Source organism: Brienomyrus brachyistius, unplaced genomic scaffold (genome assembly GCF_023856365.1).
Source record: "Brienomyrus brachyistius isolate T26 unplaced genomic scaffold, BBRACH_0.4 scaffold39, whole genome shotgun sequence".
Lineage (NCBI taxonomy): Eukaryota > Metazoa > Chordata > Actinopteri > Osteoglossiformes > Mormyridae > Brienomyrus > Brienomyrus brachyistius.
The window spans coordinates 1162738-1176683 of record NW_026042314.1 but is presented as its reverse complement, the minus strand read 5'-3'; the positions used below and the strand labels follow the sequence as shown (position 1 = coordinate 1176683).

The 13946-nt window shown below is 43.8% G+C and overlaps 2 protein-coding genes across 6 annotated transcripts in view; one reads left to right on the top strand and one right to left on the bottom strand.

Moving 5' to 3' along the window:
- Positions 1-13946, top strand: part of LOC125722475 (protein NLRC3-like) — a 146668-nt gene that overhangs the window by 32959 nt on the left and 99763 nt on the right. The window lies entirely within an intron of this gene.
- The window catches only part of LOC125722471 (NACHT, LRR and PYD domains-containing protein 12-like), a 243911-nt gene continuing 239022 nt past the window's right edge, over positions 9058-13946 (bottom strand). For 2 of the 5 annotated variants that reach the window (XM_048998633.1, XM_048998634.1), the window contains 3 exons: positions 10863-11036; positions 10702-10748; positions 9059-10234 (listed from right to left, as the gene is read on the bottom strand). In XM_048998633.1, the coding sequence (XP_048854590.1) occupies positions 9702-10234; positions 10702-10748; positions 10863-11036 (754 nt within the window). In that variant the 3' untranslated portion in view covers positions 9059-9701. Of the gene's footprint in view, positions 10235-10701; positions 10749-10862; positions 11037-13946 lie in introns of all 5 variants that reach the window. The other 3 variants (XM_048998635.1, XM_048998639.1, XM_048998638.1) reach the window with 2 other exon arrangements.

The following is a 13946-nucleotide window of genomic DNA, read 5'->3' as shown; positions in this document are numbered from 1 at the left end:
GACAGTTCAAGCACTGATCTGGTACTTTAGTACAAAATGTGATGGCTACAAGGCAAATCGCATAAGCGAACCACTGCAGTCACACCATTTCATTCCCAATAAGCAGGTATTGATTTCAGCTTTTTTCCCCCAGAAAATAGTATAATATGCTCTGGTGCCATGTATGGGCTGGACTTTTCACAGTTTCTTAGCAGAGGAAGCTAAATCACATTTCCTCAGGTGGAGTTACACCAAATAAAATACTCCTTTATTTTGGGTACCTGCTGCATGGGCACCTTCCTGTGTCACATCAGCCGCCTGTCAGCTACAGTATGAGAGATGAATCTCTCCTGTAATCAGATCTCACTGTACTGGGCCACAGCGTTTAAAATGTCTGTATGCTAAGGCCCCTCAAACAGATAAGTTGTGTTGCATCCATATATTTTGTTCTATTTTACTTTTAACTTAGCAATTTGTTCAATTTAAATATTAACCAAGCCATACATCAGCCAGGCTGGAACGAGAACTAACACAGCCTGACTGGCCTGCATTGGCTGCTGGGGATGTTCACATCTCCTCCTTTCAGAGTAACTAGTCAGTTTGGGGACAGCTGGCGGAAAGCTGGCTGATGACCGCAGTGGAAGCTATTTCATTGGTCTGAATATGTTACCGGATTCACGTATAATTTTCACATTGCTTAATTAAATCATATATCTGCATTTGCTGAAATGCCACCTTCTTTGTATGTAAAGGCTGAAATGAAAACAAACAATATTCTTTATGTTTGTGTGGAAAAGAAGAGAAACTATTTCAAGAAAATTGATAAGCTGTAGGTCAGACTCCAAATATAATAGGGGTGTGTAAACCTTTGACATCCACTATAGACATATTCACTTTGCTGCCAGTGTTTTCTCAGCCAGAACATAGCAGACTCTGTACCCCCCTCTCCATGGGGGGATCGTCAGTGATTCTCCTAGGCAGTAAGATGGTGGTGTTTCCCAGTTCTGTTCTGATCAAGGTTTTGGATGTGAAGGTTAATCTTTCCCAGGTTAATCCCTTGTGGTGGGTAAAGAGGCAGGAGACACAGGGTTGCAGTGAACACCCCCAAAGGGCCAGTGTTTATTTCAGGGGTAAATCAAAACCAGGGTGACTGTTAATATGCTTTTTTATGTGCTGTACAATAAATTCACTGCTACACAAAAATCTCTTGTCATCACTGTGATGGCTCACTTTAATGTAATAAAACAGTGCACCAATAGAAAAAGAAGTTTTATAAATGTTTCATTTTCATAAGGGTGGACTGGTGTGAACTCACAGAGAAATGCTGTGAGGCACTGGCTTCAGCTCTCAGATCAAACTCCTCACCCCTGAGAGAGCTGGACCTGAGTAACAATGACCTGCAGGACTCAGGAGTGAAGCTGCTCTCTGCTGGACTGAAGAATCATCTTCCACATAAACTGGTGACACTGAGGTCAGTATTACTGGGCAATTCAATCCAGTTTATTTTTTATAGCGCCTTCCACAACAGAGTCGCCTCAAGGTGCTTTACATAGGTGTGTTGTGACGCGTCACAACACCATTAAGACAGAATAATACAGAAACAGGGAAAGGGGAAGACAAAGGAATGAAAAAGAAAGCCAGATGACAATGGAGGAGAGAAACCAAAAATGATCAAGTAGGGAGAAAAAAAAATATCTGGGGGTCCAAGGTCAACTGACTGGCCACCCCCTGGGCATGCTAACATTATACTGTAAAAAAATATTACCTCCATCCAGTTCAAAATTCTTAAGTAATTGGTAGCACTTTTGAGTTTGCCCAACATTTTAATGACTAATTTTAGTATTACATCTAAATTAGAAGGAAATGCTGTACTTTTGGATTCACAAATAAATTCCAATTGACCTGAGTAAAATCAGTTAATACAGCCAACTCCAGCTAATGTACAGTACACAGCTTTAATTACACAGTTATGCTAACACCATGTGTAATTGTCAGACATAAAACTATGTTGAAAAGACAACTAAACTGAGCAAATGATTAACTTCTTATTCAGCCAATTAGCCTATTTATTTTGGATGAACTCAAAAGAAATAATATAGTTACATTAATATAGTTATAATATAGTTATACTTTTTGTACAAAAATCATAGCATTCTGGTTTTCCTTGAAAAGTGGTTACTTTTTAAAACATTGTACTTTCATTAATAGTTCTAAAATATAGAATAACTCAAATATTTATAAATTGGCAAAGTGTCATATCACTGAAAAAAGAAAATTTGACTCACTTGTTGGCATTACATAAATATATCAATATGATGTAAATATATTTGTTCACAGCAAAGGCATTGATTAAATTAACACTGCATGGTGTTTGTATTGGTCCACACCTCAATTAAGGGCATTAAGTTCAAGACCGTCATGTGAAAGACTGTGACCAATATGGGCTTTACAGCCTTTGAAGGTTTTGTAATAAGTTGTGGCATCTTTCGGCTTACCTTTCATTGTTTTTGAGGGTTTATGGGCTGTCTTTCTGTATACTGAACCACTATGTGTTTGGAACTTGTATTTTGCTTTTGGTGTTATGTTGATTTCAAGTCAATGAAAGTCTTGCAAGTTTATAATGCAGGTCTTCAGAGTGGCATATGATGATAATATGTATCGTATGTGGCATATGTATACTCACCATAGATGCTCGGTGCTAGTTGCAAAAATAAAAGTTTGGGGATTCTCTCCTTTAGAATCTATGCTCTGGCTCAGCGCCGTTGTTTTCGCTGCGGCAGCTAGGGCACGTCGCTCGCTACGGCCCAGCTTCTACGCCAGTGGACTACATACCCCAGCAGCAGTTAAACTGAGGTGGGGCAGCAAGGAGGGGAACCTGCCGCCCACCTCGGTGTTTTCGCTGCGGCAGCTAGGGCACGTCGCTCGCTACGGCCCAGCTTCTACGCCAGTGGACTACATACCCCAGCAGCAGTTAAACTGAGGTGGGGCAGCAAGGAGGGGAACCTGCCACCCACCTCTGTGTTTTCTTTCCCATATGTTGGGCTAAGTGCGCGTTTTGGACAGAATGGGTTATACGTTTACTGTACACTGAATGGTGTGTCGTGCCGTGCGTTGGTGGACACGGGTCCACAATTTCGTTAATCTGTGAAGGATTACTGTCTGATGCGGACTCTGTGAGTGCCTCAGACCAAGGGACTTCCGAGTGGAGGATTACTATGGTCACGGGACAGAAGGTAGCCATGTCAGGCAGGAAAGCGGTGCGCATAACCATAGGCACTATTGCGCTTGAACACCCGTTTCTCGTGGGAGAAGCGTTCCAGAGCACCGTTGCAGGATTATCGGGTGGGGGCTCCGATGGAGTGGGTCGCTGTGGACATGTTAGGGCCCTTTTCCGTGATGGACAAGGGGAACCGTTATGTGTTGGTGGCCATGGATTATTTTACCAAGTGGCCAGAGGCATATGCGGTGCCTGATCAGAGCGCGGTGACTACGGCTACCCTTCTGGTGGACGAGATGTTTTCCCGTTTCGGAGTCCCGGAGGAATTGCACAGTGACCAGGGCCGAGACTGTGAAGCGGAAGTGTTTGGAGAGGTCTGTGCCCGTTTGAGGGTGCGGAAGACCCACACCACCCCTCTGCACCCGCAGAGTGACGGCCTGGTGGAGCACAACCAGACCCTTGCCACGCAGCTCACCATGTTGACCAGCCAACACCAGAGGGACTGGGATCGCCACCTGCCGCTGGTGCTGTGGTCGTACCGTACCACGGTCCAGGAATCAACACGATCTACCCCGGCGGCACTGATGTTCGGGAGAGAGCTGAGGACGCCTGTGGACTTGGTGTTCGGTTCCCCGCCTGAGCCAGAGGTGCCTGGTAAGCCGGGTTTGGAGTACCTATATCACCTGCGTGAGAGGCTGCGGGTGGTGTATAGGCTCACCCACCAGGCGCTGGCAGAGGCTGGTTCCAAACAGCAGTGGGCGTATGATTTGCGTGCCCAGGGCAGGGACTTTGGGGTTGGGGAGATGGTTTGGGTGTACAGTCCTGTGAGAAAGAGGGGGCTGTCTCCTAAGCTCATGTCCCACTGGGAAGGCCCCTGCACTGTCTTGGAAAAACTTTCATAGGTGACTTATCTGGTGCGGCTGAGCAGAAGGGCGAGGTTGGTGGTTCTACACCGGGACCGTCTTGCGCCTTACCGGTCTATGGGTGTGATTCAGGTGGGGGTGCGGGGTGAGGACGAGCCCCAGCCCCAGCCTCCTGTTTGTTCTCCTGCTGTTGCTGTTGCCACGAAGGTGGTAACGTCGGCCTCGGCACCTCACAGGCTTTGTGTTGGGTTAAGTGTCTGGGGACATCCACAGCTGAGGTGGGGGCTGTGTAACGGAGTTGAGACGGGGGGTGACTTCCAGTATGCACTGCCCCTGCCGAGTTTTGTTCGGGTTGTTTTGGGTCTGTTTTAGGGGTTAAATGAGTTATCGTTAAAGTTGTTGTGTTTCGTGCTATGGGGAATGTGTAGGAGATAATTTCAGTTAGTTTCATTTAAGGTGTGACGGTTACAGTCGGTGAAATGCTGTGTTGTTTGTATGCCTTGGGGCAAGTTTTAAGCCAATGGGGGAAGTGGGTGTTGGGCATAAAATTGTTCCAATTTACATGCTTGGTACTAGTTACAAAAATAAAAGCTTGGGGATTCTTTCCTTTAGATCCTTTGCTCCAGTGTTGTCATTATTCTTGCATTGACGTATAAAACAAGCAAAACCGTCGCAGTGTGGAGGATAGGGACCGGTTCGGCAACACAGAAAAGCAAAAATGAAACAGTAAACTCAAGTATGCAAATCACGTGCTAAATTTAAGAAATCCTCTCTGGTCTTGAATAACATTTACTTTGTTGTATGTATCAAATAAAATTTTAATTAATCAAATTAAACCTAAATTTTTAAGGTCTGGAATTTTACGTTACATAAACATATTGTTATTTGTAATTAAATGTATTTATTTATATTAATCTACCTACTTAAACAAAAAAAAAATATTGATGATGTAATTAATTTTATTAAGACAAGTGGTTACACAAAATTCATTTATCTAAGAATAGGTACAAATTCTAAGTTCATAGTTCAATTATATGTTATATGAACTAATTCATTTCAATTAAATTTGAATTAAACTCAACTTGTAGCATCACCTTTGTTGATGTAAGGCCAACTGATTACCAGTCCTGGCCTTGTGGCCATGGGTGATGAGTAATATGTGCAGAAAGGTGTTAGGAGAGCTGTAATACCCTTAGCTTGGTAGGTCCTCTTGGTGACATCTGCTCCTGTGTCCTGGTCAATGGTTGGTTGAGAGGCTTTGGCTTCCTGAGGGGTAACCTATGTGGGGATTGGTGGATCACTAAGGTTTACTTATTGGGTGGTGCCATGGGACAGATAGGGGCAACCCATTTTGTACCTGTGTGTCATCCATATCGGCTAGCAACCTGTAACAAGGTGTAGTCACAGTGATGTAACAGTTTATGGTGTAAATTGAACACTAAAAGAGTTAATAAATTTTAACACTGTACAAAAACAATCACTGTACTTTGTAGAAGTGTGGACCATATAAACACTGCAGTGTTAATTTAAGTCTGCACATATGCTTTCTGTACATGGCAAATATGCCAGTGTTAAATTAACACTGCATGGTGTTTATATGGGTTCACACCATTCAGTGTTACCTGTAACACTTTACAGTGTGTAGTGAGTATTGTTTTTACACCGTTAATATTAACTCAGGGGGCGGCATGGTGGTGCAGTGGTCAGCAGTGTTGCCTCACACCTCTGGGACCCGGGTTCGAGTCTCCACCTGGGTCACGTGTGTGGAGTTTGCATGTTCTCTCCGTGTCATCGTGGGGTTTCCTCCAGGTACTCCGGTTTCCCCCCACAGTCCAAAAACATGCTGAGGCTAATTGGACTTGCTAAATTGCCCATAGGAGTGCATGCGTGAGTGACTGGTGTGTAAGTGTGCCCTGCGATGGGCTGGCCCCCCATCCTGGGTTGTTCCCTGCCTCGTGCCCATTGATTCCGGGATAGGCTCCGGACCCCCTGCGACCCAATAGGATAAGTGGTTTGGAAAATGGATGGATGGATGGATATTTACTCATATAGTGTTCGATTTACACAAAAGGGTAAGTCAATGAGTCCCCACCTCCACATATCTGCCCCATTTTAATATGCGCACAAGAAGTCATGAGGATCAGAAGAGCCGTCCCACATTTACCAACCATCGTGAGAAAGACTCCAAAGAGGACCTTAGAGTTTTTTCTTAGTTTGCATTGACGTTTCGATGGCTTAGTTCTGACTGATCTTGATGAGTAGGGAGCTGTGGTTTTTTTCTTGATATGCAGTTTTATAACATAAACTCTTTAATAACAATTCAACTCTTGGAGGTATACAGGACACTTCTCCAAAGTGGTGTATATTTTAGTGGTTTGGGGGTGTTTTTGAGTATCAGCCCTGCTCTTGTATGATAACAAACTAGGCAGTACTGATAAATAATTATCCAAAAAATCCTAAACTTTCTGTAAGGTACGGCCACCAGCCATGCCCAGACCGTACAGGTGCCACGCCCACTTCAATCAGACAGCTGTATCTCAGGCCTGCCTCAGCCAATCATCACCAAACTTCAATATGTCCTGTAGGACGGTAGTGGGAAAGGGCCCTCCAAATTTGGTGCCGATAGGTCAAACGGGGGCGCTACAGCAATGTAACATGTGTCTCAAACCTGCAAAACCAGTGAAACTGACATTTATCTCATTTCTGTGAAATAATACTGGTCAAAATCCTTTGTACTGCAAGTTCTGTGAGTCATGCCAAATCAAGATATATGTATTGTTTAATGACAGCCATTTGCATTCCCTTGTGATGTTTAAAAACTGAATAAATGACATAATCCTATAACTCAACAATCTGCACCCCAACTAGGTGATTCAAGTCAATCAGGATGCTGCCTTCATGGATGATTCATAAACAATACTTGATCTGTCTGTATAATATGGCCACCAGCCACACCCAACCTGCACCATTTCCATGCCCATTTCAATAAAACAGATAAATCTCAGGCATGCTTTATCCAATCCTCACAAAATTTGGTCCACTAATGTAGCACTAGACCACAGAATGACTCTCCAACTTAGTTGCCGATTGGTCAAACTGGGGTGCTATGGCCACTGTTCATATGTGTCTACGACCCAACTTAACTGAGAAGGCTTAAAAGTAATGAATAGCGTTTATCAAATGGAGCGCAGGCTCCACCTGCTGGCCAAACCATTTCCATTCCCATTTCAATCAAACAGCTAAATCTCAGGCATGCTTCATCCAATCCTCACAAAATTTGATCCACTAATTTAGCACTGGCCCCCAGACAGACCCTCCAACTTTGGTGCCGATCGGTCAAACGGGGGCGCTACGGCCACTATCCATATACGTCTAAGACACACCTTAGCAAATTCAGCTGAAATGTCATTATTTCCTATAAAACCTTCAAAAAATTGTTACCTTTCCCTTCATCTGAATCCAGATTTTTAATTGCCTGTCACTTTCCTGCCATTTCACTCATTATCATTATTATCATTATCATCAGACTTCTTTTATAACATAAGCAGTGTGTACTGCAGATTTCAGTACACTGTTTCATAAATGCTATTCCACCTTTTCAGGCCTTCTCATGTGTTATAGATCAGCTTACAAAAAAGAAAAGCATGATATTACTGCTGGTGTAAGCAGTATTCCCTCAAATAAGCAGTTGTTATGAATATTTAAGACAGTTTATATTCACACAGGTACTATAAACTAAGCTAAACCTGCAAGATCTACACTTACCACATTAGGTAGGCAGGTGCCAATTTCTACATACTACTACATCTGACAGAAGCCACACATTCTTTTGGGCTCAGGCACTCCACCGGAGGGTTCTGCATTCTGTCCGACATCTACTGACCTGTTACGCCTACACTAAAACCATCCATCCATCCATCCATTTTCCAAACCGCTTATCCTATTGGGTCGCGGGGGGTCCGGAGCCTATCCCGGAATCAATGGGCACGAGGCAGGGAACAACCCAGGATGGGGGGCCAGCCCATCGCAGGGCACACTTACACACCATTTACTCACACATGCACACCTATGGGCAATTCAGCAACTCCAATTAGCCTCAGCATGTTTTTGGACTGTGGGGGGAAACCGGAGTACCCGGAGGAAACCCCACGACGACATGGGGAGAACATGCAAACTCCGCACACATGTGACCCAGGCGGAGACTCGAACCCGGGTCCCAGAGGTGTGAGGCGACAGTGCTAACCACTGCACACACTAAAACCATCTCCATCCTAATTTCTACCTACTACTCAGACTATCTCACCCAAACCAGTCCTGTTTTGTCCTACATCTACTGACCTGTCAGACCTACAATTAACAATCTCCATCCTGTTACGAGACTAGTCAGTTCTGTCTGACTCTTTACTATCCTCGCTGCTCGTGTCAGTCAGTCCTCCTGTTCTCTGCCGTTCTTCCTCTATTGTCCTACCTGTCCGAACGTCTTATGCTTTGGACCCTTCAGTCACTGCCTGCAGTTACTAGTTTTAATTTGTATTTACAGTGATTTTTGTAACTGTAGATCAAACAGTTCAGCTGTGTACTTGTGACGCCCGCTCCGTCCGCTCCTCGTGTGTGCCACGCCCCCTAATTACCCACGTGTGATTTCCTGATCGTGCCCAGTCGTGTCTTGTTTCCTGCTGCCTTGTTTCATGTATTTAAGTTCCTGATTTGTACTAACCCGTGTCTGTCATTGATGTAAGTCGGCGTTACATGTCTCCTGCTCCCTGTCGTGTAATTAAACTCTCGTTAATCCCCGTATGCTGCTTGCCTGCATCTTGCTTACCCGCTCTGCCCGCTATCGCCGATCGCTTCGCGTGACAGTACTGTTGATAAATTAACTGTAAATTTTTAGCTTTGTTAAATCTTTAATGACAGATTATTTTCTCTTCAATATGAGAAGCTCCACAACAGCACTACAAGTGGCCTGGGTTATAAATGAAGTAAAGTTAAGTTAAAGTTAAAGATAGACAGTTGCCATGGGCTAATTAGCCTGTCCGTTTCAAGTACATTTCAGGTGACTTAGTTTGGAAATTTTTATTTCTGCTTCTTGTAATTTGCTTATAGAATCTAATGTGTGCTACCAAAGTGCTTTGGTTTGTTTACATCTCTGCATATTCGTTTTTTGGTTTCACAGCTATGTGTCCTGTTAAATGATTATTATATATGTTTACATTAATTATATTCAATTGTAAGTAGTAAAGTGAATATATTATTTTAATTTACCAGAGAATGCAGTTTAATTATGTCACTCAGTTATGCTTTTGGCACTGCTGAACCGGGACATCAATCAGATACAATAAAAAGCCTTTATCCTGGTAGGAATTACAATATATAGACATAAATATATAAAATGGGCACATACTGGGGAAGGGAAAAGCCCCCCCACGCATCAGGGTTACACTTTACTGGTTCATTTTAGTCAGACAGAAAACCTGTCATTTTGCATCTTTGTTCACCTTGCTGAACCCCGTTATTATTATTATTATTTGTCTAACATATATTTCAGAGTAAAAAAGGATTATACAAGTTAAAAAGCAGAGTTACCATGAAGAACCAGCAACATGCGTGATACAGTAAAAATGATTTCTCCAGCACACAGTAAGCTATCCCAGCATGCACAGTGATACTGAGCAGTTTATATAAAGCCCAAACCCTGGACAGAGGGGTTCAGTGAATGAGGAGGTGAATCTGTGCAGGAGGGTCAGTCCTTCAGGGGAAACTCTGTAGAAGGACAGAGCACCAGCCTCCCAGTCCAGATACACTCCTACTCTGTGGGAGCCTGAAGGCTCTATGGTTATGACAGTCTGTTTATTATTGTGCAGGACAGAGTAACTGTGAGGATCACAGATCAGAATCCATGACTTGTCATTGGCTCCAAGTGCACAGTCAGTACTCCCTCCTTTCCTCCTGATCCCTTTATAAGTCACTCCTATCCAGGCTCCAGCTCCACCCCACTCAGCCTCCCAATAGCACCGACCAGTCAGACTCTCTCTGCACAGAACTTGGTAACAGCGGTCAAATCTCTCTGGATGATCAGGATATGGCTCCTTTGTCCCCCATGTCGCCTTCCTGTTCCCCCCTGACAGAGACAGGCGTCTGTGTGCTGTCCTGAGGTCCAGTATCAGCTGGCAGGAGTCTGTAGGCAGGAGGAAGAGCCACTAATACCATCAGGCAGAGCAGTGTTTTAGTCTGTACTTTATTTTTCTGTACAACACAAAACAGCACAGCTTCCCCTGAGGAAACGGGAATTCAGGTCCAGACAGCCCCAGAGTTAAGAACCCCTGACTGATGGACAGCTCATACTTACCAACAGACTGCCGTACAGCGTCTTGTGTCAAAAATGCATACGCTACTTTGTGAAACTTGTGAAAACATTGAGTGGTAGTTTGTTTTTTTGTTTTTTTTAAGTGTTTTTGGTGATGTTTGTTTTGTTTTTATCTTTTGAATGTTGTTCTAAATGACACACATAAACTCACCTAAACACAAACATGGAAATCCATCTACACACAGTGCAAAAAGCCACACTCATCACAACAACTGTGTGAATACAACCATAACATAGTATTCATGGTATTATTAATAAAAACATGCAAACACACTTACATTTCTGTAGGCCTGGTCTGGTCCTGCACTCTCCACCGTGATCCACACTACAGGAGAAGCAGAATGACATAGTACTGCTGTATCCATTTATTTATTGGTGCCTCTAATTCACATACATGCATAAGTATCTGTAAGGTGTCAGACAAACACTCTGTACTCACTTCAGCTTCTCCAGTTTACAGCTGGGATCCTCCAGTACAGCAGAGAGCAGCTTCACTCCTGAGTCTCCTGGGTGATTGTAACTCAGGTCCAGCTCTCTCAGGTGTGAGGGGTTTGACCTCAGAGCTGAAGCCAGGGAAGAACAGCCTTCTTCTGTGACTCTACAGCCTGACAGCCTGCAGAGAGACAGACAAAAACACTCTGATAAATAAGATCACCTCACCATTACAAGTATAAGTTTTAATATAAATGCAACTTCTTCCAGTAATTACAGTTTACAGTGTGGAATACCCAATAATACTGACCTCAAAGTCTCCAGTTTACAGTGCAAATCCCCCAGTCCAGCAGAGAGCAGCTTCACTCCTGAATCCTGCAGGTCATTGTCACTCAGGTCCAGCTCTCTCAGGGGTGAGGAGTTTAATCTGAGAGCTGAAGCCAGTGACTCACAGCATTTCTCTGTGAGATTACAGCTGTTCAGCCTGAAACAGGAGCCGAGTTATTATTCACACACAGACCAGAATATATTACATGGACAAAAGTATTGGGACACCTGGTCATTACACCTACAGGAGCTTTTATGACATCCCCTTCTAAATCCAGGGGCATCAATATGGAGCTGGTCCCCCCTGTGCAGCTGCCACTTTTCAGGAAAGTCTTTCTCACAAGATTCTGGTGTATCTGTGGGACTTTGCCCGTTCATTCAGAAGAGCATTTATGAGGTCTGGCACTGACACTGGATGTGAAGGCCTGGCTCATAATCTCTGGCACAGTGCAGTCAGACCGGAAACATCCTTCTGGCATCTGCCAAACCCAGACTCATGCATCAGACTGCCGTCACTCCACAGAACACATTCGCACTGCTTCAGAGTCTAGTGGCAGCGTGCTTTACAGCTGTCCATCCAGTGCTTGGCATTATGCTTAGTGATGTGAGGCTTGCATGCAGCTACTCGGCCATGGAAGCCCATTGCATGAAGCTCACGCCGCACAGTCTTTGCTCCAGAGGAAGTCTGTAGCTCTGCAGTTATTGATTCAGCAGAGTACTGGTGACTTTCATGCACTATGTGCCTCGGCACTCAGCAACCCTGCTCTGTTACTTTACATGGTCTGCCACTTCATGGAATCAGTGATATTCAGCAAGTAAGAAATCCAGCTGTGTGACACAGGCCCCGTTCTTTTATTTCAGGATACCCCAAGTTTAAACACTAGCCGCAGAAACACCAATCCTTTCAGATTTCATATTTGTTTAAAAGAAATATTTATAAATAGTAATACTTCATTCATTCTCATGGAATTGTCTTTTTGCCTATCCCATCTCGTTCTTCATAAAAGACAAAGGCAGGTGAGAGGAAGTGAGAGGTTACGGCACAGGGTCAGCCAGCATCCAGCGCTCCTGCAGTGACTGGCATTAAGGGCCTAAGGATGATTTCAATTTCTGAGTAGTTTTCCCAGTATTAAGGCAAACTAGAACATTCTGGCTTTGTGGTTCATTCCACAAAGGATGGTCATGGAAAATCTGCATTTTTTAATGACATCGATACCTTCAGTCTATATAAGATCTGGGATCCAAATAAATCCAGCCTGGTTATTAATCCAAGAGGTGGAAATTAATGTTATATTTATATAGTTTCATTATTTACTTAAAACAGTGTTAATCTATTACTGCCAGACTAGATCTGTTGTCACATCCAAAGCCAGGGGCACCTGAGGCCAGCAGAGGGCGCCAGTGAGCAGCCAGAGACAGCAGCCTTCTGCAAGCTCCCAGCTCTGAGCTCCATCACCTGGACACACCTGCTGACAGTAACACTCACACACCATGTTTGTGGGGCTGGTGTGTGGCTCAATAGGCTAAGCCTCTGTGCCTGTGGTCAGACGATCGCTGGTTTGAGGCACAGCAGAACAGTCACATGTCTGTGGGCCCTTGAGCAAGGCCCATAACTCCCAGTTCCAAGGCTGCTGGATGTCAGGTGACCCTGTGCTGTGACCCCTAAGCTTGCTCTCACCTGTAACTGTGTCTCTCATGGAGAATGAGAAGAGAAGCATTCCAATGCACCTGTTCTTGTGCAAATAAAGGATCATTTCATTAAAAAACCCTACAGATAAACAGTCCTCTTTGTTTCTATAACAGGTTAGGATGCATAATGGAAGGTAATGCAAATTGAAACTTTTTGTTTTTTTAACTAAATTACTACCCTCAATCATTCTAAAATCTGGGTTCCAGATTATCAAGCCTAGTTTTTAACCCATGAGGAGGAATATACTGTATATTTTATTTATTTTAAATTGTTTGAAATGTTTATGCATAAGTGTCAAGCAAGATACATTTCCACATCCTCACTTACAGTGCTGTCCTAGATGTCTTGACCACAGGCAGCAGCCTCCAATGCTCCTTATCTGATCTGATGAATTTCTTCAGATCAAACACATCCAGCTTCTCAGCTGACATCAGTAAGACAAAGGCCAAAGCTGAATACTGAGCAGGTGAGAGATCTTCTGCTGAAAGACTTCCTGAATTCAGGTATTCTTGTACTTCCACTACTAGAGAATTGTCACCCAATTCAGTCAGACAGTGGAACAGGTTGATGGTCCTTTCTGGAGATAAATTCTCCTGTATTTTCTCCTTGATATATTGGGCTGTTTCCTTACTGGTATGTGAGCTGATTCTTGTCGGCCCCAGTAGCCTTTGTAACAGAGTCTTACTGGAGTCTGTTGAGAGGCCCAGGAGGAAGCGGAGGTAGAGGTCCAAGTGTCCATTCTTGCTCTTTAATGCCTGATCCACTGCAGTCTCCAGCAGGTCAGCTGATGAGTTTGACAGAAACACATATAAAGCAGCGAGATACTCCTGGATGCTCAGATGCACAAAGCAGTACACCTTCTCCTGGTACAACCCATACTCCTCTTTAAAGACTTCTGTGCACACTCCAGAGTAAACTGAAGTTTCAGTGACATCAATGCCATTCTCTGTCAGATCTTGCTCATAAAAAATTAGATTGCTTTTCTCAAGGCTATCAAAAGCCAGTTTACCAAGTTTTAAAAGGAATTCCTTTCCAGATTTATTAAACTCACTTTCATGGTTTTTCATCCATCTC